At 54.5% G+C, this 19,814-nt stretch overlaps 9 protein-coding genes across 9 annotated transcripts; 5 read left to right on the forward strand and 4 right to left on the reverse strand.

Moving 5' to 3' along the window:
- Positions 1 to 13: 13 nt before the first annotated feature.
- MVES1_001122 (uncharacterized protein) lies at positions 14 to 2,713 on the reverse strand (the record flags this gene model as incomplete). The annotated part of the gene is made up of 3 exons (XM_056205974.1): positions 14 to 1,953; positions 1,979 to 2,255; positions 2,282 to 2,713. 3 exons carry the CDS (start codon positions 2,711 to 2,713, stop codon positions 14 to 16), a joined length of 2,649 nt encoding a protein of 882 aa, XP_056061949.1.
- Positions 2,714 to 2,826: 113 nt separating this feature from the next.
- Positions 2,827 to 3,875, forward strand: FEN1 (Elongation of fatty acids protein 2; the record flags this gene model as incomplete). Its single annotated transcript, XM_056205975.1, has 2 exons — positions 2,827 to 2,839; positions 2,869 to 3,875. The coding sequence occupies 2 exons, from the start codon at positions 2,827 to 2,829 to the stop codon at positions 3,873 to 3,875; spliced, it is 1,020 nt and encodes a 339-aa protein (XP_056061950.1).
- Positions 3,876 to 4,358: 483 nt separating this feature from the next.
- MVES1_001124 (uncharacterized protein) lies at positions 4,359 to 8,859 on the forward strand (the record flags this gene model as incomplete). The annotated part of the gene is made up of 4 exons (XM_056205976.1): positions 4,359 to 6,624; positions 7,018 to 7,026; positions 7,193 to 7,962; positions 8,374 to 8,859. The coding sequence occupies 4 exons, from the start codon at positions 4,359 to 4,361 to the stop codon at positions 8,857 to 8,859; spliced, it is 3,531 nt and encodes a 1,176-aa protein (XP_056061951.1).
- Positions 8,860 to 8,906: 47 nt separating this feature from the next.
- RMS1 (Ribosomal lysine N-methyltransferase 4) lies at positions 8,907 to 10,640 on the reverse strand (the record flags this gene model as incomplete). The annotated part of the gene is made up of 1 exon (XM_056205977.1): positions 8,907 to 10,640. The coding sequence occupies one exon, from the start codon at positions 10,638 to 10,640 to the stop codon at positions 8,907 to 8,909; it is 1,734 nt and encodes a 577-aa protein (XP_056061952.1).
- A 122-nt stretch (positions 10,641 to 10,762) lies between these two features.
- Positions 10,763 to 11,723, forward strand: TSC13 (very-long-chain enoyl-CoA reductase; the record flags this gene model as incomplete). Its single annotated transcript, XM_056205978.1, has 2 exons — positions 10,763 to 11,145; positions 11,177 to 11,723. 2 exons carry the CDS (start codon positions 10,763 to 10,765, stop codon positions 11,721 to 11,723), a joined length of 930 nt encoding a protein of 309 aa, XP_056061953.1.
- A 56-nt stretch (positions 11,724 to 11,779) lies between these two features.
- MVES1_001127 (uncharacterized protein) lies at positions 11,780 to 13,296 on the forward strand (the record flags this gene model as incomplete). The annotated part of the gene is made up of 3 exons (XM_056205979.1): positions 11,780 to 11,980; positions 12,009 to 12,448; positions 12,477 to 13,296. The coding sequence occupies 3 exons, from the start codon at positions 11,780 to 11,782 to the stop codon at positions 13,294 to 13,296; spliced, it is 1,461 nt and encodes a 486-aa protein (XP_056061954.1).
- A 15-nt stretch (positions 13,297 to 13,311) lies between these two features.
- On the reverse strand, positions 13,312 to 13,753 carry ELC1 (elongin C; the record flags this gene model as incomplete). The annotated part of the gene is made up of 5 exons (XM_056205980.1): positions 13,312 to 13,316; positions 13,342 to 13,367; positions 13,395 to 13,514; positions 13,541 to 13,583; positions 13,612 to 13,753. The coding sequence occupies 5 exons, from the start codon at positions 13,751 to 13,753 to the stop codon at positions 13,312 to 13,314; spliced, it is 336 nt and encodes a 111-aa protein (XP_056061955.1).
- A 545-nt stretch (positions 13,754 to 14,298) lies between these two features.
- On the forward strand, positions 14,299 to 17,185 carry vma16 (ATP synthase subunit C; the record flags this gene model as incomplete). Its single annotated transcript, XM_056205981.1, has 5 exons — positions 14,299 to 14,392; positions 14,450 to 16,270; positions 16,530 to 16,625; positions 16,657 to 16,768; positions 16,798 to 17,185. The coding sequence occupies 5 exons, from the start codon at positions 14,299 to 14,301 to the stop codon at positions 17,183 to 17,185; spliced, it is 2,511 nt and encodes an 836-aa protein (XP_056061956.1).
- Positions 17,186 to 17,336: 151 nt separating this feature from the next.
- Positions 17,337 to 19,785, reverse strand: DYS1 (deoxyhypusine synthase; the record flags this gene model as incomplete). Its single annotated transcript, XM_056205982.1, has 8 exons — positions 17,337 to 17,465; positions 17,494 to 17,604; positions 17,632 to 18,153; positions 18,394 to 18,509; positions 18,620 to 18,626; positions 18,667 to 18,801; positions 18,832 to 19,548; positions 19,582 to 19,785. 8 exons carry the CDS (start codon positions 19,783 to 19,785, stop codon positions 17,337 to 17,339), a joined length of 1,941 nt encoding a protein of 646 aa, XP_056061957.1.
- Positions 19,786 to 19,814: the final 29 nt, after the last annotated feature.

A 19,814-nucleotide genomic window follows, 5' to 3' on the forward strand; every position in this document is an offset into this window, starting at 1 on the left:
TACATGCAAACTTCTACGGCGCTTCCGTCAAAAGTTCGTATATTTCGTCCGTCTCTGTAGGCGACAAGATCAGGTCGACAAGGTCGCCGGCCAGCGCCGCTGCATTCTCCAACTGTCCACGCCTGCGCTGCCGCGTGGCGTCGAGTGCATCACCGTCAGCAAGCCACTCGGGCTCGCGCGCGAATGCTATGCGGCCCATCGCGACGACAAACGCGTGCCGAATGCCATTGAGCATCGCCTGTACTTGCGGCGACAGAAGCTGTTCTGCTAAATTGCGCGGCGCGTGTGTTTCAGGCATGTACAGCTGATGCAAGAGACGCGTGGTGAGACAGACGCGCTCCAAGGCGCGTTCCACATTGGCGGTATTGCTCGGCTGCCCACTCCATACGTCTTCGGTATCCCAACTCAGGCACTGGATCAGCGCAGGAAGGAGTGGTACACTTTCGGTGAGGATCAACGAGGTATCGTGGTATCTAGCAGCGTAGGCCAAAAAAATGAGCACGCTGGAATGTAGACGGTGAATACTGCACGGGGAAGCATTGCCTCGGCGGTCGACCAAATGTTTCGCAAGAATATCCACGACAGGGAACCGCACTTGGAGCAGCCGCGCTGTGACGCGCGGCTGCAATACAGTATCAAACTGACTCGATAGCGCAGTGTGCAGCACAAGCGGATCAGGCACAAGGAGCGAGAAAAGCTGGACGGCGTGGAAAAGCACACAAGGTGCTTGTGCGTCGAGCAGGGTAAGAAGCACTCCTGGTTTTTGGAAGAATGTTTGCATCTCGTGCAAGCCTTTTGGGCCATTTGTCCACGCAATGACTTTGACAAGACGCAGCAAGGAGGTGAGTAGCGCTGTACGTGCATCGGTGCCCATATCCCACTTGGCCGGCGTCGAGGCGGCACCCTGGTCTGGTTGAGGGAGCGACTCGGGGCTTGCTGCTTCTAATGGCACCACATGCGTTTTCCGCACACACTCTATGAGCATCGAAACGAGGTTAACCGGCGTTGCGAGCAGCGTATCGCTTGCGATGCTGTGCACAGCGCCGCTTTCTTGCGAAGATGGTGCGCTCAGCGCCAAATCCGTCTCGTCCTGACTGCTCGGCACAATAGCGCTCGCGTCAATTTCATGCTCTGGCACCCAGTCCAAATACTTAAATCGTTTCACGAGAAACGTGGCCAAGTCGGGGTGTGCAATGCAAAGTGCTGCCATCCAGTTGAATAGCGAAGATACGTGGTGCATCATGTTCAAGCGCAAAAAGACTCCGGCCAAGGTGCGCAACGCCGCTGCTACTGTGCCAAACAGCGTGTCTGCTTGCTGATGCCACACTTGCGCAATGGTACTGTCCATAACAAACTGCACTGCAGACGGATCTTCGGCCTCTTCGGCTCGTTCGCGTAGAGTATCATCCACAAGGTGCCCACACTCTGCAAGGAACACATTGTACGAGCTGCCTTGCATGACGCACGACCAAAGAGTATCCGCGGCGTGCGCGAACCGCTTGCGTAAGACCAACGGTACTTGCGGAGGGAGTCGCATAGACAAGAGATGCAAGAGCATCGAGGGGGGCGACTCTTTCGTGATCGGCACGCTGGGCTCGGCATCGAATGCGTCGCACCATGAATGTACACCGGGCCCAAGCGGTAGGTATTGCGTGCCAGGGATCGTTTCGGGCGGAGTAAAGTGCATATATGGCTGGCACATGACATGCGTGATCCATCGCGTCCGAAAACAGAACAGGACGGTCAGTACATTGGTCGCTGCATCGGGCATTACGTGCTCCCCTGCCGTGTGCGTCGGCAATAAGTCTGGCGAGGGCGTAGAGGGAGAGGAGCCGCGCCGTATAGACAGCGCCGTGTCCGGCACATCGCTCGTATCCGGCGGCGATTTGGCTCGGTCGCTGCCTGACGCCAGCGTTGGGCCTGCGAGGAAGGAGTTTTGAAAGTGGGGAAATTCTGCGGTTAGAGCGCACACACGTACCTTTTTTTAGTTTCGCGCTGCACGGTATTTTAATTGCGCGGCGCTGCGAAGGGGACACGAACTCATCGTCTGCGGGCGCGCCTCGCTTGCGTTGGAGCAGCGAAAAAGGCGATATGGGCGATTGGGGCGAGCGCTGCACCATGCGCGAGCGCGTCGGCGTCGCAAATGGCTGCGACGACGGTGTCTGTTTGGCCACGCCAAGGTCCTGCATTACTACGGGCGGCCTGCGCCGAATCGTAGAGGGCCATGCGGTCCGTGTGGTGTCTTGTTCAATGCGCTAAGGTGAGAAAGAGGTGTACGCACCCTGAATGCCGCGGCCGTCTCAAGCTTTTCTATCTGACGCCGGTTTTCATGCTGAATACGCTCAAGCCGCTGCCTGTATTCGAGCTCGAGCTTGCCTTGCTGCTGCTGGAGCCCAGCATTTTCATGCTGCAGTTTACTCCAATTAGAGCGTACTACAGCGATTTCTCCTTGCTGCTGCTGCGTTTGGCGCGTGAGCTGCCCAATGACTTCCTGCTGCTTTGCATGAAGCGTATGAAGCTCTCTCACTTGCGATTCTACGTCGTGCACGCTCTGTATGGGCACACCACGCGACAAATGTTGCGTTTGGCTCGGATTCGTCAAGCTTGGCTGCGCTTTCTGCTCTGCAACTTGCAGCTGTGTATCAATGACAGGATCTATCTCCAAGGAATCCCACCACGCATCGTCAAAGCTCTGGTCTACTTCGTCGGCCATGCTGCGCCAGCGGCGCCGCAACAAGAAACGCAGTGGTTGCAACGTCCGCACATTTCTACTTTCCACGTGGTCTCCACACGCGTCTGTCGACGCGTTGCATTTTAGCTTGCGCGATGGGAATCAAAGGTAGGAACAGGATGGAAAGCTGATACCAGGCCTCACTTCGCTATTGAATGATGAGGCGCCCGGTGCGATTAAGCAGCTTGATATTAAGACACTTTTTGGGCGAAAAGTAGCGATTGATGCGTCCACAAGCCTGTACCAATTTCTCATTGCCGTTCGCCAAGCCGACGGCCAGCAGATGATGAGCGAATCTGGCGAGGTGACGAGCCATTTGCTCGGTTTTTTTTACAGGACATTGCGCATGGTAGACTACGGGATCAAGCCCATGTACGTATTTGATGGGAAACCGCCCGACTTGAAGAAGGACGTGCTGGTGAAGCGGTTTGGCAAGCGCGAAGAAGCGCGCGAGCAGGAGGAAGAGGTAAAAGATATCGCAGATACGCAGGTGCTCGACCAGCTCGCACGGCGCCAAGTGCGTCCGACACGAGAACACAATGCAGAAGTGCAGAAGCTACTTACTTTAATGGGCATTCCATGGGTCATTGCTCCGTCGGAGGCCGAGGCACAGTGTGCCGAGCTTGCACGCAGCGGAAAGGTGTATGCTGCAGGATCTGAAGATATGGACACGCTCACGTTCGGCGCGCCGATCCTGCTGCGAAATCTTACAGCCAGCGAGCAAAAAAAGCTACCCGTAACAGAGATCACGCTTGCCAAGGCCCTGGAGGAAATGGGCATGCCGATGGACAAGTTTGTCGATTTGTGTCTCTTGCTGGGCTGCGACTACTTGGACCCGATCCGCGGCGTAGGGCCAAAGAAAGCACTGAAGCTTGTGGAAGAGTTTGGCAGCTTGGACAAGATCCTTGCACACCTCGAGCAGGTCGAAAAAGAAAAGGAGCTGAAAAAGAAAGCCACCGAGCCCAGGCAGGAACAGCGCGGCTCTGGAGACGAGAGCGACGCAGAAACCGCACCAAAGAAACGTGCAGGCGGTATTCAAGTACCTGAACTATGGCCCTACGAAGAGGCGCGCCAACTCTTCCACCGCCCCGACGTGCTGGAGGGTGCAAAGATTGAGGTGCGTACACTGACCATCTCACACTAGCTCAAATGGGAGCAGCCCAAAGCTGACGAGCTCGTCCAATTCCTTTGCGGAGATAAAGGATTTAGGTACGCAAACGACTGCACACTGACCACAGCGAGGACCGCGTACGGCGTGGCTGCGAAAAATTGTCGCGCGCAGTGGGCCAAAAGCAACAGGGACGACTCGATGGCTTTTTCATGTACGGCTCTGCGCTCAGACTCACCATGCAGTGCACAGCCGCGAATCGGGGATACGCCCGCCAAACGAAAATCCGATGGTCTTGCAGGAGATAAACGCGCCAGCAGCAAGTCTGCACGCGGATAGGCGTCAATGCATTATTAGTTAGTCAGCATATCTTCATTGACCTATGGGGTGGGGTATGGGTGGGACACGGTAACGTGTTTCAACCACGTGGTCCGGCGGCAGACTTTTCAGGGCACTTTGCTTGAGTACCTTGTGACCCAGCGCCGACTTCAATTTGCGCTGGTTGGCCTAGGTGTGACAATGAGTGCACCTTTGCAGCCGTTTGATGATAAACAAGGGCCTGGAGACGTGGTGCTTGTACCGCCCGTAACAGCTACTAGCAATCACCTTTTTAATTCGCCGCAACAAGGTGACGCCTCGTTTGTGGATACTAGCCAGCAGGGGTTGGCGAGTTTCCACTCGCAGAATTTCATGGACCAAACCGGCAGTTACAGTCCTGTGGCTGAGCCGCAGTCTTTCTACAACACTGGGTCACAGTCCAAAATGGCTCCTAGCCAATCTTTTGCTGGCATGAGCAGCTACGCTTCTGATTTCCAGCCACATCATAGCTCCAACTCACTCTATGAGCGCGACAATGCGAGCATCAGCTCAAACCAGCCTTTGCAAGATCCCTACCCGTGGATGACGATGTCAGACGTCAAGGAGCCCGACGACGACTTGCATGATCCGACACAGCGCGACAGGGTGCGCGGATCTGCACAGCGCGCGATTCTGAATATCAGCACCTTGGTTCTTTTCGTACTTGCTCTTTTGATGCTCTTCGCGGGATACCCTATTTTGCACCACTACACAGAGTCCAAGGATCAAGATCAACGCCAGGCTGACATTGCTAGGGAAATGTCAGTAAAGCCCCCAATTTTTGCGGATCCCAAGTCATTCCCGCTGAACCGGGTTAACAATACGATTCCTGGGGTAAAGGACCCGAGAATCAAGTCTTTGATTGACCCTGACACACCGAAAGATGCGTACACAATGTCCCAATTTTACTCCAAGGGCAATGGCAAGAAATATCAGCTCGTTTTTTCCGACGAATTCAACGTCGACGGCCGATCCTTTTATGCAGGTGAAGATCCGTTCTGGGAGGCAGTCGATCTTCACTACTGGGCGACGAACAACTTTGAGTGGTACGATCCTGCGGCGATTACCACACAGAATGGATCGCTGCGGATCAAGCTGGAAGAGCACCCTGAGCACGGTGTCAACTTCCGAGGCGGCATGCTCCAGTCCTGGAACAAATTTTGTTTCAGGGGTGGTATTATCACCGGCCGTATCCAGCTTCCAGGTTTCCGCAATGTGCAAGGTTTGTGGCCTGCGTTCTGGCTCATGGGTAACTTGGGCCGTGCTGGATATGGTGCTACCTTGGAAGGGACATGGCCTTATTCCTACGAAGCCTGCGACGTGGGCACTGTGCAAAACCAAACGATGTACAACAGGACGTACCCACAAGGCTACCCCCCTTACAACAACGTGGGTGGTGCCTATGTGTTTAATAAAAAGCATAACACCACCTCATTGTCCTTTTTGCCGGGCCAGAAACTCTCTGCGTGCACTTGCCCCGATGACGACCACCCTGGTCCCAAGGTGAACAATGAATGGAAAGGACGTTCCGCGCCGGAAATCGATGTGTTTGAGGCGCAAACGTCTGAAGACCATGTTGGTGTTTCGCAATCGTGCCAGATGGCTCCGTACAATTGGCTATATGATATCACCATGAACCACAACAATGGACAGCCGGGTGATGCAGCCTACAATGATACACTGTACAAAATGTTCCGGAACCAGGGCCAACTCAGCGAGCTGAATTCATACCAGGGCGAGATTACCCAACAATCTCTTAGTGGTGTGGCCTGGGCAAGCCAACAAGCCGTGCAATATGCAGCGAAGGAAAACTGGGGATCCAGCTATTTGGACCCTCAACTCACAGAAGGTGGGGAGCTTGCTGAAAACTTTGCCGTCTACTCGCTGGAATACGCACCCGGCACAGCTGGACACGCCGCGTGGAAGAGCAATGACCAGCCGACATGGGAGCTTTATCCCAAAGCACTCCAGCCTGATCTTCGGTCGAAGATCAGCGCACGCCCTTTCCCAAGCGAACCAATGTACATTTTGTTGAACCTTGGTATTTCGGAAAATTTTGGTAACATCCAGTGGGATAAAATCATAACTGGATTCCCTTTTGAAATGGCGATCGACTATGTGCGTGTGTACCAAGACCCGGATGCAATTGATATTGGTTGCGATACACCCGAGTATCCCTCTAAGGACTATATCGAGAAGCACAAGGAGGCTTACACCAACTCTGATTTCACCGTTTGGGGCGGGTCTCGAGACGAAGGGGGGTATGGCGCAGACTGGCCCAGGAACAGGCTCTACAGCAGTGGGTGCAAGGGTCTCAAAGGCAAGGACCCAGGTGACCCTAATCCAAAAGTGTCGGAACATAAGGCGACTTTGTACAGCAGTACAGAGTTGGTCACCGCTACTGTGATCAGCAACCCTCTTACTATACGTAACGCGACTCCTCAACCCACGCCTTGAGAAAAGTATATATATCCTTTGTTTTACACCGCGTGCAGCGTAGATAGACCTGCTTTTGGCATTCCAAGCTCAGTCACATGACCACCGTGTGCATTTTTTTGCGCGTGCGACATTGGTATTTGGCGTCCTGGTAGATTGTGCTCACGTTCTGTAATTAAGAGCAGAGACGGACGAGGCTTGTTGGCTGCATTCCCCAAAAACTTAATCTTACATTCGTATATCCACTGTGCGCGCCTGGTAATCAGCGATGGGCATTTTTGCGCAACTCGATGTCGCCGGAAAACTAGACGGTACAGCAGTGACGAATCCACTGTCGTGGCAGACGGACCCGGATACTGTGCTGCCATTATCTACGCTACCCCAGCCAAGAAATGTAACTATAGGCGAAGGGGTAAGCACAGGGGCTCTGTTGTCCGCTGCACCGGGCTTATCTTCTCATGGTGCCATGAAACACGGCACTGTACCATCCTCTATACCCTTTGCGATATCGTCTCCAATGACAGGAGCAGCACCAAATGACTGTGCTACGGACACATCAGACATGTCTCTCTTCCTAACAATGTCTTTGAAATTCATGCAGACAAAGAATCATGACTCGGAGCGCGAATTTCGAAGCCACCAGCGCCCCGAAGCATTAACCGGCACTTTATTTCCTCTGTCTATGAATACGGTCTCCAAGCTTGCCAACACGCAAGCCATTACTGTCTCATCGGAACGCCTCGTGCCGCAGGTATTGCCCGATGGGCCGCTGCACAACCCAGCGTTAACCACACACGGCATGCCGACGCTCGCGAAAGGTACGCCGACTTCTACCGCTCCTTCTGAGCTCGCACCCGGCACGTTTCCCAGCTTTGATCAGAATTTGCATTTGGACTCGATCGCTTCGGCCGCGACGGAGGCAGCAGCTACCCAGTTTCAGGATGTACCCTTGTTTTCGAGCCCTGCGTCCAGTGCACCCACATCTCTCAATTCGTCGTTTTCGTATGGCTCCAGCACTCAATCCATTCCCTATTTATCCATGATGAGCCAAGCGCCCACGAACTCTTCGCCTTTTGACCGACCGAACGGGACAGAGCAGTGCAGCGACGCAACGCCTGCACTTGCCTTGCAGGCCAAACTGCAATCATTCCCTACGAGCCTCACCACAGGTGTAGAAGCGCCACTGACTTTTTCAAGCGACGCGGCGTGTCTTGTCCCGGAAGGCACGCCCAACGAGGGTGTAGAGTTCGAACCACATCTCACAAGCGCACCGGGCTCTCCATCTACCTTGAAAGACGAAGCATCACAGCAAAAGGCGATAGAAGATGCGGTGCGTAGTCTTAACGCGCACCACAAAATGGCACAAAACGCAGCGCTTCGACACCATGAGCAAACAATGGGCCTTGTGCCAGCCCCAAATGAGGCGATGTCACTCGCACACCGAGACGCAAGCCCCCCTCCTGCGTCGCCATGTACCAAGCACAAACAAGAACCACTTCAAGGAGGAAGTAAGCGAGCGCGGTTGGACACGGCTAATTCATCCAGTCCTACGCAACACTCCAGCCCCACCAGTGAATACCTGTACGGCGCTCCGCCCTTGGAGCACGCGCAGAAGCGCTTCCAATGCTCCAAATGCCCTCGCGCATTCGCACGGGCGTACAATTTAAATACACATCTTTCCACACACGATCCTGACCCTACGCGCGCAAAACCATTTCCGTGTCCGTACCGCTCCTGCAAGTTTGAGGGCGGCCGCTCTTTTTCGCGCAAGCATGATTTGCAGCGCCACGTAGCGAGCGTCCACGAGCACGAGCCCGAACCTGGTATTAACGAAAACACGGGCGAGGTTGAGGAAGGAACACAAGCTGGCGGCCTTGCAAGCCTGGGCCTTGGGACGCCTGGCAAAAAATTTCACTGCAGCCAATGCACCCGCGCTTTTGTGCGACGCGATGCGCTCCATCGTCATCAATGCGTCAAGACCGAGCACGCCAAAGAGCTACTCAATGACGAAAAAAGTAAGCTTGTGGATGCACCGACAAAAGCAGCGGCTCCTTATGTCGTGCGTGGATTTCCTGACCAAGTGATCCAACAAGTTGCACTGAAACTCATGGCCGAGACCGAAGTGAATGCTCAGTGTGGATCCATGCTTCAGGAGAACCATACGCAAGACGGGCAGGGGAACCCGAGCAGGGATATGCCTCTTTCTTTAGGTGCCCACTGCATATAGCAACGATACCAAGCCACTGTACAAGTATAGCCATGTATCATAGCATTCTACCTCTTTCTACGCTTACTTTTCATCTCATCCTCTTGCTCGGCCTGTACAGCACGCGCGGCGAGCTGTGCTAAAAGCTGCAGCACTGTTTCGTGCTCCAAAAGAATTGTTTCATCCCCTGCACGGACGACAAGCGCCATACGAACAGGTACGTCTTGGGGCTGTGTGTTTCCACACAATGCTGCGGCAGTAGCCTGCCAAGGCGTGGGATACTTTGCCAAGCGCAGACGCACAGCGTCCAAAATAACAGACGCTACGCTGACGCGTAAATCGGCGTCGGCACGCAAAGCACTGCGCGGCCAGCTGGCATCGAGCTCTTCGACCGCGTCAAGTCGAGCGCTGGGCAGTGCGGAGCGCTCTTTGGCCTTTTCAAATGCTGCGCGCGGCGCAAGAAGCAGACGCACAAACGCAACGAGTTCTTCGGGAATCGCACGCGTCGCGCGGCTCAGCGTCTTTTTCTGTGCGGCATTCAATATGCTGTTTTCCAAGGCCAGTGTCGAGCCGTACGGCACACGTTCATCGGGCTTACTGAGCCGCTGAAGCAAAAAGACGTCGTCGAGGCCGAGCTCTAGCGCGGCAAACTCAAATCGGAGGGCGACTAGGCGCTGGATTTGGTCTCGATCGCCCTCGGTGGCAAGCACGAGCTTCTCTGTGGCTGCTTGGACAAGAAGTGATGCGGGCAGCTCTACCAGGTCGTCACGGTTGGGCTCGTCGACAAAGCCGTACCGGCGAAGCAGATCGCTGTTCGGTGGATTTCCGTAGGTGTTAAGGAACTGCTCGCCTTCGGCAATGGGCTTTGTACAGCGCATCTCAAGCACATGACGTTTGTAAAAGAGTCGTGTGTTTTCCGATCCAAACTGGGCGTTGAGCATGTCTGCCATGGGCACCATCGAAATATCCCGTACATCCTCCTCCTCTTCCTCTTCCTCCTCCTCCTCCTCCTCCTCTTCCTCCTCTTCCTCGTCGTCATCGGCCTCCATTGCCTCGTCACCCGAGTCATCTGCCATTCCGGGAATGTCGCGTGTGACGCCGCCTAGGGTAGGCTCAGAGTGGATATCTGCATCGTCCGCATCCGCATGCGACAAATCGCGCTTCACATGAAAGCTGCGGCTCAAGATCGAAGAGCCCATGCGATGGTACATATCTAAGCTGTACCACTGTTCAATTTCTGATGCGGCAGCATCACCACTGACGCCGACAAAGAGCTCGGGAAACTGCTGGATGTACGGCAAGACACAGCTAAGGTAATCTTTTTCAGCATCTGCGCGGCCAACCTTTTCCGGAATATCGGTGCCATCCAATTGCCTCAGATCATCTGCACTCCAAAACATTGGAGTGGAGAAGGTGGATGGCATGACACTAAAGTACGGACCCCACAGGAGATGCTGCGACGTGGGCGGCCTGGAAGCGCGCCAGTGCTCCCACATGAGCATCAAAATCAAAGAGCACCAGCCTCGCTGCACAATAGAGTCCCACAGAAATGCAGGCTGCCCTCCCGTGACTGCTTCGGCAGCCTTGCACATTGGCTCCAATGCACTCGTGCCGAGGTTCAGCAAGACGGCGCGTGGGATCGCAAATACACGTTCATTTTCGCTAAAGTTGCGGGTTGCCACAAGGCCACGGCCCATGTTAGGTACATGCTTTAGCGAGCACCCTTGATCGATCCAGCCATGGTGCACGGCAAACCACTCTAGGAATGCGCGTGCCTCTGCGTCCGTTTCTGCGCACGACATGCAAAAAAAAAAAAAATGACGCCCGGAATGTGCGGCGGGTGGCCTGTGCATTTGTGCATTAATTCCTCATCTTGGGGCAATTGCCAAGCGCGTGGCATTGGCCCGTGTTCATTTGTACGACCATGCCCATCGCTTTATCCATCGAACGTCGTGGCCCTATCAAAGGGGCACAATTCCCTTTGCAAGTTGCACTACGGGACGACGCAACTGTGGGGAAGCTCAAGGACGGCATCAGCGAGCGAGTCGCTATTCTTCCAGTTGAGCGCCAGCGTATTACCACCAGCGAGAACCGTGCGCTGGGCAATGACGACAAGCGTCTGGAGGATCTGGGCGTGAAAAGTGGCGATAAGCTGTTTGTCAAGGATCTCGGCCCGCAAATCTCGTGGCGTACCGTATTTCTAGTCGAATATGCGGGCCCACTTTTTATCCACCCGTTCATCTACTACATTGCGCCGCATGTGTGGGCTTACTTTGGCTATCCATTCACGGTATCGATTGTGCAAAAGTATGTATCTTCGCTGGAACGCTAACGACAGACTCACCCTCTTGCTTTGCATGCTCCATTTTCTCAAGCGCGAGCTGGAGACTATTTTTGTGCACCGCTTTTCGCATGCCACGATGCCGCTCTTCAACATATTCAAGAACTCTACACACTATTGGATTCTTTCCGGTGTGCTCATTGCTGTCGGCGTCTACTCTCCTTTCCACGGCGAGGAAGCGCTGCTTGGTTTATGGCGCAAAAGCCCCACCTTCCTCGCCACATGCGTCATTGTCTGGGTCCTCGCCGAATTTGGCAACTTGCAGACTCATATTATTCTCATGCGCCTTCGCCCTCCCGGCACGCGCGTGCGCAACATTCCCCGCGGCGGCCTGTTTGAGATGGTAAGCTGCCCGAATTACTTCTACGAGGTTCTATCTTGGGTCGCAGTCACGGTCATGACCATGTCTTTTGCTGCGCTTCTCTTTACCCTTGTCTCTGCTGCGCAAATGACCGTCTGGGCCATCAAAAAACACAAGGCGTACCGCAGCGAATTCCAGGGCACGTATCCCAAGCGCAAGATTATGTATCCGTTCGTATTTTAAACACGTGACATGTGTTGGTGTCTGTTGTTGTGCCGCGCATTTTGTACGTAGATTGCATGGACGTAGGTACGGAAGCAGCGTTTCATGCGTGGGTTGCACGCACGATTCCCACGCTCGAATTGAAGGAGACGGAAGAGACTTGGGGAAAAATTGATGCTGCTCTAGCACAGTTCCAAGCCGAGACCAAGAACGGCGCCACGCGGCTTCCGATCTACATCGCGACGGTGCGCAAACTTGCACCGTGCATTACCAATTCTGTACGTACCGCATTGGCACTTACACCAGCTTTTGTCAGAGCGCACAAAGCTTTCTGGCACTGCCTTCGATGTGTTGAATTCCATGGCGCCGCGCCTTGGCGAGCGCTTTGCCGCGCTGCTGCCCCTCTTTATACCGCCGCTCTTGCAGAACTGCTCGAGAACAAACAAGGTTTCCATGAAACGCGCAGAGAAGACACTGCATCTTATATGCCGGCACTGTAAACCTGCCACTATTATCCCATACCTGCGACACGCACTGCAGGAGAAAGCGCCCGGCTTGCGCACGATTGCAGCAGGATGTTTGGTCGTGCTGATCGAAGCGATGGATACCGAACGCGTTGGAAAGCGCGTTGTGGACGTGGAGCATTGTATCCGCGCATATGCAACGGACGCAAGCGCCCAAGTACGGGCGCAAATAAGGACCTTGTACGGACTGTTTATGGCCAGATGGCCGGATCATGTTCCTGCGTACGTATGCACTGCATCTCACATACAGTTTTTCTGAATCACTTGCACTAACATCGCGGCGGTACCTTGCAGGTGTAGAAAGCGCGCCGTACGTCGAGCCCGCAAAGCCGGCAAAGCCGACTGCTACGCGCACCGTGCTTAGCACAGAGATACGTCCCCGTGTCGCTGCGCCGGAGCTGGCCCGGTCCGCATCGGAGATGCATCCCAAGCCATTGCCTGGGCAAGTGCCGCGTGCGGTGACACAGCCAGTGCCTCAGATCCTGCGGAGCCCAGCGGCGCCGCTTGAAGAAGAATGTGTACCGCAGCCCGTATCCAACCTCGTGCCGCCGCCGCGTGGTGCAGCACCAAGTGAAGGCGTGGCGTACCGTCTGGCGCTTGCACAGGAACAAGCCAAACTGCGTATTGCGCAGCGTCAGGTATCCGGCGACGCTACGCCGCGCATGACAGCATCGCGTGCGCTTTTCCCTACGGCCCCCATTGGTAGCGCACGCCGCGTCGCTGTACCGCGCACGGAGGCTGCGCCGAAACCAAGCGCGTCCTTTTCCCGCAGCACAGGAAAGAGCGCGGTGCTGTATCACGGCGCACAACACCCTGTATCGCAAGCTGCACGCAAAGCATTGCGCTCTTCGCCCCACACGCCGCAGCGAGCGACGCCAGCCGACGAAAATCAAGACATTACGCCACCAAGTGCCAAGAAGCCTACAAAGAGCCCTACAGCCAGGCCCGCGCAGTTTACGCCGCAGCGCAAGCCGTTTGCCGTGCTCAACGTCTACCAGCCGAGCCCGCGTGTAATTCCGCCACAAAACACCGGGACACCTGACCCTGTAAACAGGAATATTTTTCTATAGTTGTACGATAAATGTTTACACTTGCGTTAATACGCAACAACGTACCCTCCAGAAAGTCCGCGGCCATGAGGCTGTGATTAGTGTGCGGCGCCACGTACAGTTCCAGGGCAAGCTCGGGCGGTATTTTGCGCTCAAATTCTTTGATATTAAACTCGGTCCGGTTTACGTTGCGCGCATGCCACTGCAAGTACTCCACCACCTTTTCGAGTATTTGGCCGCTTCGGTCAGCTTGTGGACGGCCTACCGAATTTGCAAATGACACTCGCCGCTTGCCGCTTCAGAGAAGCCTGTTGTTAATCGCAGCACTGCACGCACCGCCAGCATCCATGGACAACATAGTCTTGATCGTACCGCTCAGCTCTGCCCAGCGTCTATCGATGACAAACCGATAGCCGTCCTGCATGTCAGTCTTTTGCCCGCCTACATCGCTAATCAACGTTGCCCACGCCGATGGCATAAGTGGAGGCGTCGCGCGCGCGCGGAGAATTCATTTCGAACTCGGCCGATATCATGGTATTGCGGCGACATGTGCGTCCCCCGCAGGTAGGAAACGCCAATGACCGCCGCAGATAAATGCGGGCACCGACTGGGGGGGAAATTATAGTATTGATCTTCGCTTGGGCAATAGCGGCATAAACAGCGCAAAGCAATTCGTTTGCTTTTCTCGCCGACATGAACCATGATGCAGAAGCGTCGCTGTCCTCGCATGCATTCGTGTGCCGACGGTGTGGAAAATCCTTTACACGAGGTGCGTAGGGGAACACGACTCATAAAACAGAGGATTTGCTCCGACGACACCAAGCGCGTGAAGCGCGTGCCATGGCACAGCCCACCGTAGATCGCCAGAAAAGCTGCTACGCCTGTGCTCGAAGCAAAACGCGCTGCGATCTTGGCGTGCCATCGTGCGAGCGCTGCCGAAAGCGCGGAATTGAATGTGTTTACGCACCCCACACGGGAAACCCAAATGTGCGCAAGGCACGCAAGGCACGCGAGCGCGGCTGGATGGCGTCCACAGCGTGGCCCAACACAGCCGTTGCGGAGCAGCAATATTCCAATGCGCAACACACAGCACCCTTTGCAGCGGATGTTGCAGAAGGTACGTCCATATTGCCTTGGAACGCAAACAGCCTGCCCTTACCCGACACGTCCGCAGACGAGACGGAGCAGGACGGTCAGCGCATACAGTGGTCTGCTGCAGGGCCGCGTGACTCGTTCAGCAGCGTATCTTCCAGCGAGTCTGGCGTTCAACCGTACGAGACAACTCCGAGCACCAGTCCAGGATGGCCCATGACCACGACCAACGACACGTTCACCACAGCCAATTCCACAGTGGGTATGGCGCACGCATTCCTAAGCAATGGTCTGAATTCTATTGTTTCGGAAGCCTCAAATTTGGACTTGGGCGGGATGTTCTCATATCCCACAAGAGGCGGCTCCACTGGCAAGCAAGGTATAACGCAGGACGCAAAAGGCGAGCAAATCGTAGACGAGCCAATTTCCCAAGTGAGTCGAGACGAAGCAATAGACATGCAGCCTACACCACAAGCAAGGCGCAACACTGTTCCTTGGGCGAAGAACACTCCGCCAATGTCCCGTCTAACGACACAAAATCTTCCCGAAACCAAACCTACTACAGGGCTCCGGCTCACCATCCCGCTCACGCCCAGTCGACTCACTGGGATATCACCGAGTCTTCCTGCGTTGTTTGCTGGTGCGTCGGACCTGTCCATGTGGCTAGACGATCCTATAGTGCCCTCGCCGCTGTACGAGCTTGGCGCATGCACGGGCTGGAACGGCTTGCTTTCTGCAAACGACACGGGCAAGACACCCACCGCAATTTCGTCGCGCTCCGCAGACCACAGCATAACCAAGGAATCACGGTCCTTGTTGCAAGAAACATTGCTGCCCTCGCACGATGAGCGAGGGGCTGCGTGGGATCGCACACCGGGCGTATCACCCGTGCTTATTAGCTCGGTGGATTGGTGGGCGCAAAACACGGACGCCCAGTTCCGCTTCCATCGATCCATGCTAGACGCGCTTCCTCAGCTACCTTTTGTGCGCTATGAAGACCAACGCACATCTTTGGCCGTCTCCGTGATCTCTAGATTTTTGACGTACACGTCATTTATGTGCATGGCAGAGCCATCGGCGCCTCAGCCGCCGTTTCTGCACCGCCACCTGCTAATGTCACAACGCAACAAACTGCCGGTGTCGCTCGCAATGACTCGATGCGTTCTTGGCGCATTAGCACTTCGCCTGCCGTCCAGCGATGGCTGGGCTTGGTCGCAGGCTGGACTGCAGCTGGAGCAACTCTTGCACGAAGCAGCATCGACTTCTGCATGCATCAGCGAAGCCATGGCATGTGTGACAATGCGATTCAAGTACGCGGGGCGGCTAGAGGGCTATTTGCAGCGCACCATGACCTTTGATGGTATTATGCAGCTCATGGCCCTGCTGCAATCGATGTGGTTCTACGTGGTAGTCGGCGCATTGAGCGACAACCTGCGCCTAAGTGCGAATTCACCACACCCCGGATCTTTTGCATTTATTCACTCGCATTGGAGGCCGAATCTCCTGCCTGACGCAGTAGAGACGTTGCAGGATTTGACCGTAGCTGTCTCCTCCGTCGCGCTCTATTTGCAGCAGCACCAGTGGGATGGACTTGGAGAAGAGATGGATCAGTACCTCTGGTGGAGCTTGTGCGAGTCGCTGCGCCGCACACTGCTTGCATCGCACGCTTTGCTTATCCTAATGCGCTTCATTCTCCATGCTACGGAAACGACGCAGACTGGGCCACGCTCGGGGATGGTGTCGTTGGCGCATGCTCCTTTCTCTATACGAGAATCCAGGCACGTGTCTTGGAAAGCACACCACTGGGAGTCTACTCTGGCGGTCGAGCTCCCGGCCATCGCCGATATGTTTGAAGCAGACAACGTCAGCCTGTGGCGCACGCTATGGAGCAACTGGCGCGAAAGTGGCCCTGCACCGCTGACTCTAGCGCATTTCATCGCACACCGGCCGCTGCACACAAAACGCACTCCATCCGATACACAATATCGGTTGGATAATTACTTCCTTCAACACGACGAGTTCACAAACGTGTGTCTCTCGGTCATTTTTGGACTAACGAACTCGCATTAGCTGTAGACCTAGCTAGGTAGCCTTGTCTCGCACCATGATATCATTAGTCAGCATATGCGGGCCGTCTCGCCAGGCCCTAGCGTCTCGCCCAGCGCAACACAACAAGAGCATGGGTGCGATTGCGTATACCACGCTCGGCGTGATTTGCGCAACTCTTATATACCTGGCTGGGTACTTGGTCCTTTCCGGTACGTGTGCTTCCGTGGCTGATTGTGATAGGCTCTGGCGAACAATTTGATGTCGGCGGGTTTCTGGAGAACACTAGCCCGTACGTCTGGGCGAACCTCGGTATTGGCTGCTGTATTGGTTTCAGTGTCGTCGGTGCGGGATGGTATGTATTGTGAAATGCACTGACAGCAGGGGTATTTTTATCACGGGTGCGTCGATTCTTGGCGCTGGTGTCCGCGCGCCGCGGATTACGACCAAGAACTTGATCAGCATCATTTTTTGCGAGGTCGTCGCCATTTACGGAGTTATTATGGCGATCGTTTTCTCTGCGAAGATAAACGGACGTTTGGAGGATAACATACATGGGCTATGGACGCCACAGAATTACTTAACAGGATATGCGCTTTTCTGGGCAGGTCTCACCGTCGGTCTCTGCAACCTTGTTTGTGGTGTTGCGGTTGGCATCACGGGTGCGAACGGAGCGGTTGCTGATGCGGCGGATCCGCAGCTATTCGTCAAGATTCTCGTGGTCGAAGTGTTCAGCAGCATCCTGGGTCTCTTTGGACTGATCGGTGCGTAGAAAGCGTGGAGCGATACTAACATGCAGTTGGCCTTATTATGGTATGCCAGCACCACGCACAGAAACTAACCCTAGACTGGCTCTGCGGAGGAGTTCAGCTAGCCTCATGCAGCTACATTGTACTCATTCCCCGTAGCATTTATGTGTGATACTAAGTGAGCAGGACTTGCGCTACGGAGCCAAAAAAGTCTGTCACATGCACGTCCTTTAAGTCTTTTTCATACAGATCCGTGCGCACGAATTGGTCCGAATGCACACGAGCGAAATTCATGCTGTTGAACTGCGTGTTAGAGCGGCATTGTACGCACAAGCTCGTCCATTGTCTTGTTGCTTGACCGATCCGTGTGCTCCATAAACTCGAGCACAGCGCGCGTGTACCGGTCGATCAGTGGCACACCCAGTTGATGGTCGACAGTATACTGTGGTCAGCATGGAGTGAAACGCACCGAATAGGAACTTTGTCCTTTGAGGCTGCTGCCGACGGCAAGTACATTGGGGCTGTATATTTTCTCCGTCATCGTGCTGGCCTGGCACGTGTCGATCATAAAGAAGAGCTCGTGGTATCGCCGCTTCTCCCACATTTGCTCAATCGCGTCAGCCAAATCAAACGCGCTTATCTCTTCCGAGTCCTGAAACTTGAGGAACTCGTCGCCGCCGTGGCCTGTCATGTACAAAAAGATGTTAGAGTGCACGTCGGACTCTAGGCGCTTTGAGCGTGGTGTGTGCGAAGGGACACGTCCTGTGAGCAAACGCAGAAAGTTTTGCACCGTCACTTCGTAGCCGCGGTAGTCGACTTCCACGTCGTCGCCGTACAAATCAAACGATTTGTCCGCCTCGGGCCATACAGCGCCTGGATTCGGGTTTCGCGAATTGCATGCAACATCGTCTGCGAGCATAAGGATTATATGGCTGTCAGGAATGCCCAAGCGCTTCACGGTGCGGTACATCCCAAGGGTATTGGCCATATGCTGTGGTCAGTAAACGTCTGTGCATGTACCCTGTAGTTAAACCAAAACTTGCTTGTGCCAACAAGCACAGCCCAATTATTTGTATGAGCTGTCCCGTGCTGTCGTGCGCGCGACGTATAGCGCCACGGAGCCGCGTCTGTATCCTGTGCAAAGAACCGCGTCACGGCCTCGATTTTATCATTCCCAAGGAACCATGCTGGAAACAATGCAGGCTGTCATAAGCGCCTATACAAGACATACCAATGCAGCCATGCCAATCGCAATCAGCGCGACGACCAGCGCCAAGGAGCGCACAAGCGTCTTGCCACGCGCTTTGCCACCCATGAAGCAGCACAAGGAACAGACGCGCAGATCATCTAGAAATGGAGGTGTGTCTCGCATATGTAGCTACGCGCTATGGCTCGATTCGGCGCGGTTTTGCCAATAGGCGCGTGCAAAGCTGTGGTGAGCGGAGTGCATAACGTACGTAGCCGCTACAACCAAAGGAAATATGATTGTTGCGTCAGAATATACCTTTACGACATCGCCGCCATTTGCGGCGCTTTTAATCTTGCCCCAACTCACGGCCTCGTCCGGACGAGCACCGCTGTCTGATCCGTCAAACTCTTGTCCCGTATTAATATACACCGCGTAGTCTGCACCGTTGCGCTAGCGTAAGTGTTTGGTGAGGCAACGTACAAATAGCATGGCGTTTGCAATTTGGTGCTTGCACACGCCTCCGCCCAAGATCATGATACCCGCTTTCTTGGCTTTGACACTCAAATCGTTTAAACGGCGGATATCACCAACTATATCGACCACCAACCCCGGGTTTTTGTAAGAGTGAAAATAGATCATGTCGCCCAAAGAGCCGTCCGTCAACGCTGGACAAAAGACAGGAATATCGTTTTTTGCTGCCCAATAGTATACACTGCGCTCGTCGTTAATTTCGTGCCCAAGGCGTGCAATCATGCGACTCGGTGTCCATACAAACGGACGCCCATCTTCTTCCGTGCGAGTGTCTTGCTCCGCCCGCATTGTGTCGAGGATTGGCATAACCCAATCCTCGAATTTGCAGTAGTTATCGTTCGGCACAACCAAGTTACCGATCCGATTCATACCTTGCGCCCGAAGTGTAGCGCCGTCGAGATGGAATGCGCCAAGGTACGTCTTGCCAAGACATTTTATAAAGTCTTCTTCGACGCCACCGGCGGTCGTGACAATCGCAGACACAAACTTGTGCTTGACAAGAAAATGAAGCACCTCGCGAAGGCCTGACGAAATGAGATTGGACGTATACCCAAGGAAAATGGTGCAGCGCACATTTTTAGGGTGTTGAGGGTGGTCGTCAGGTAAGGACCTGTTTTCGTCCTCCTCGGCTTCGTACGCAGGATCCTCTTCCAGCTTCCAAGTACGCTATAGGTAAACAATCGCGAGATGATAACGTACCATGCGCTCAATAATACGAATCGCTTCGTGCACCGAAGACCCTTGAAATCCAATGGTCTTCATATTTTCCAACAGCGCATACAAATCTTTTGGGTCTTGCGTGTCAAAGTCTGGCCCATGAACATGTTTTGCTCCAGCGGGTATCGGCTCCGAACGCTGGAATACGGCGGACTGTGCTGCACTCGGCGCATCGTCCGACTCCATCGCGAAGAAGAAAAAGGCGCATTGGCGCA

The sequence above is a fragment of the Malassezia vespertilionis genome, chromosome 2 (assembly GCF_029542925.1).
Source record: "Malassezia vespertilionis chromosome 2, complete sequence".
NCBI classification, from domain to species: domain Eukaryota; kingdom Fungi; phylum Basidiomycota; class Malasseziomycetes; order Malasseziales; family Malasseziaceae; genus Malassezia; species Malassezia vespertilionis.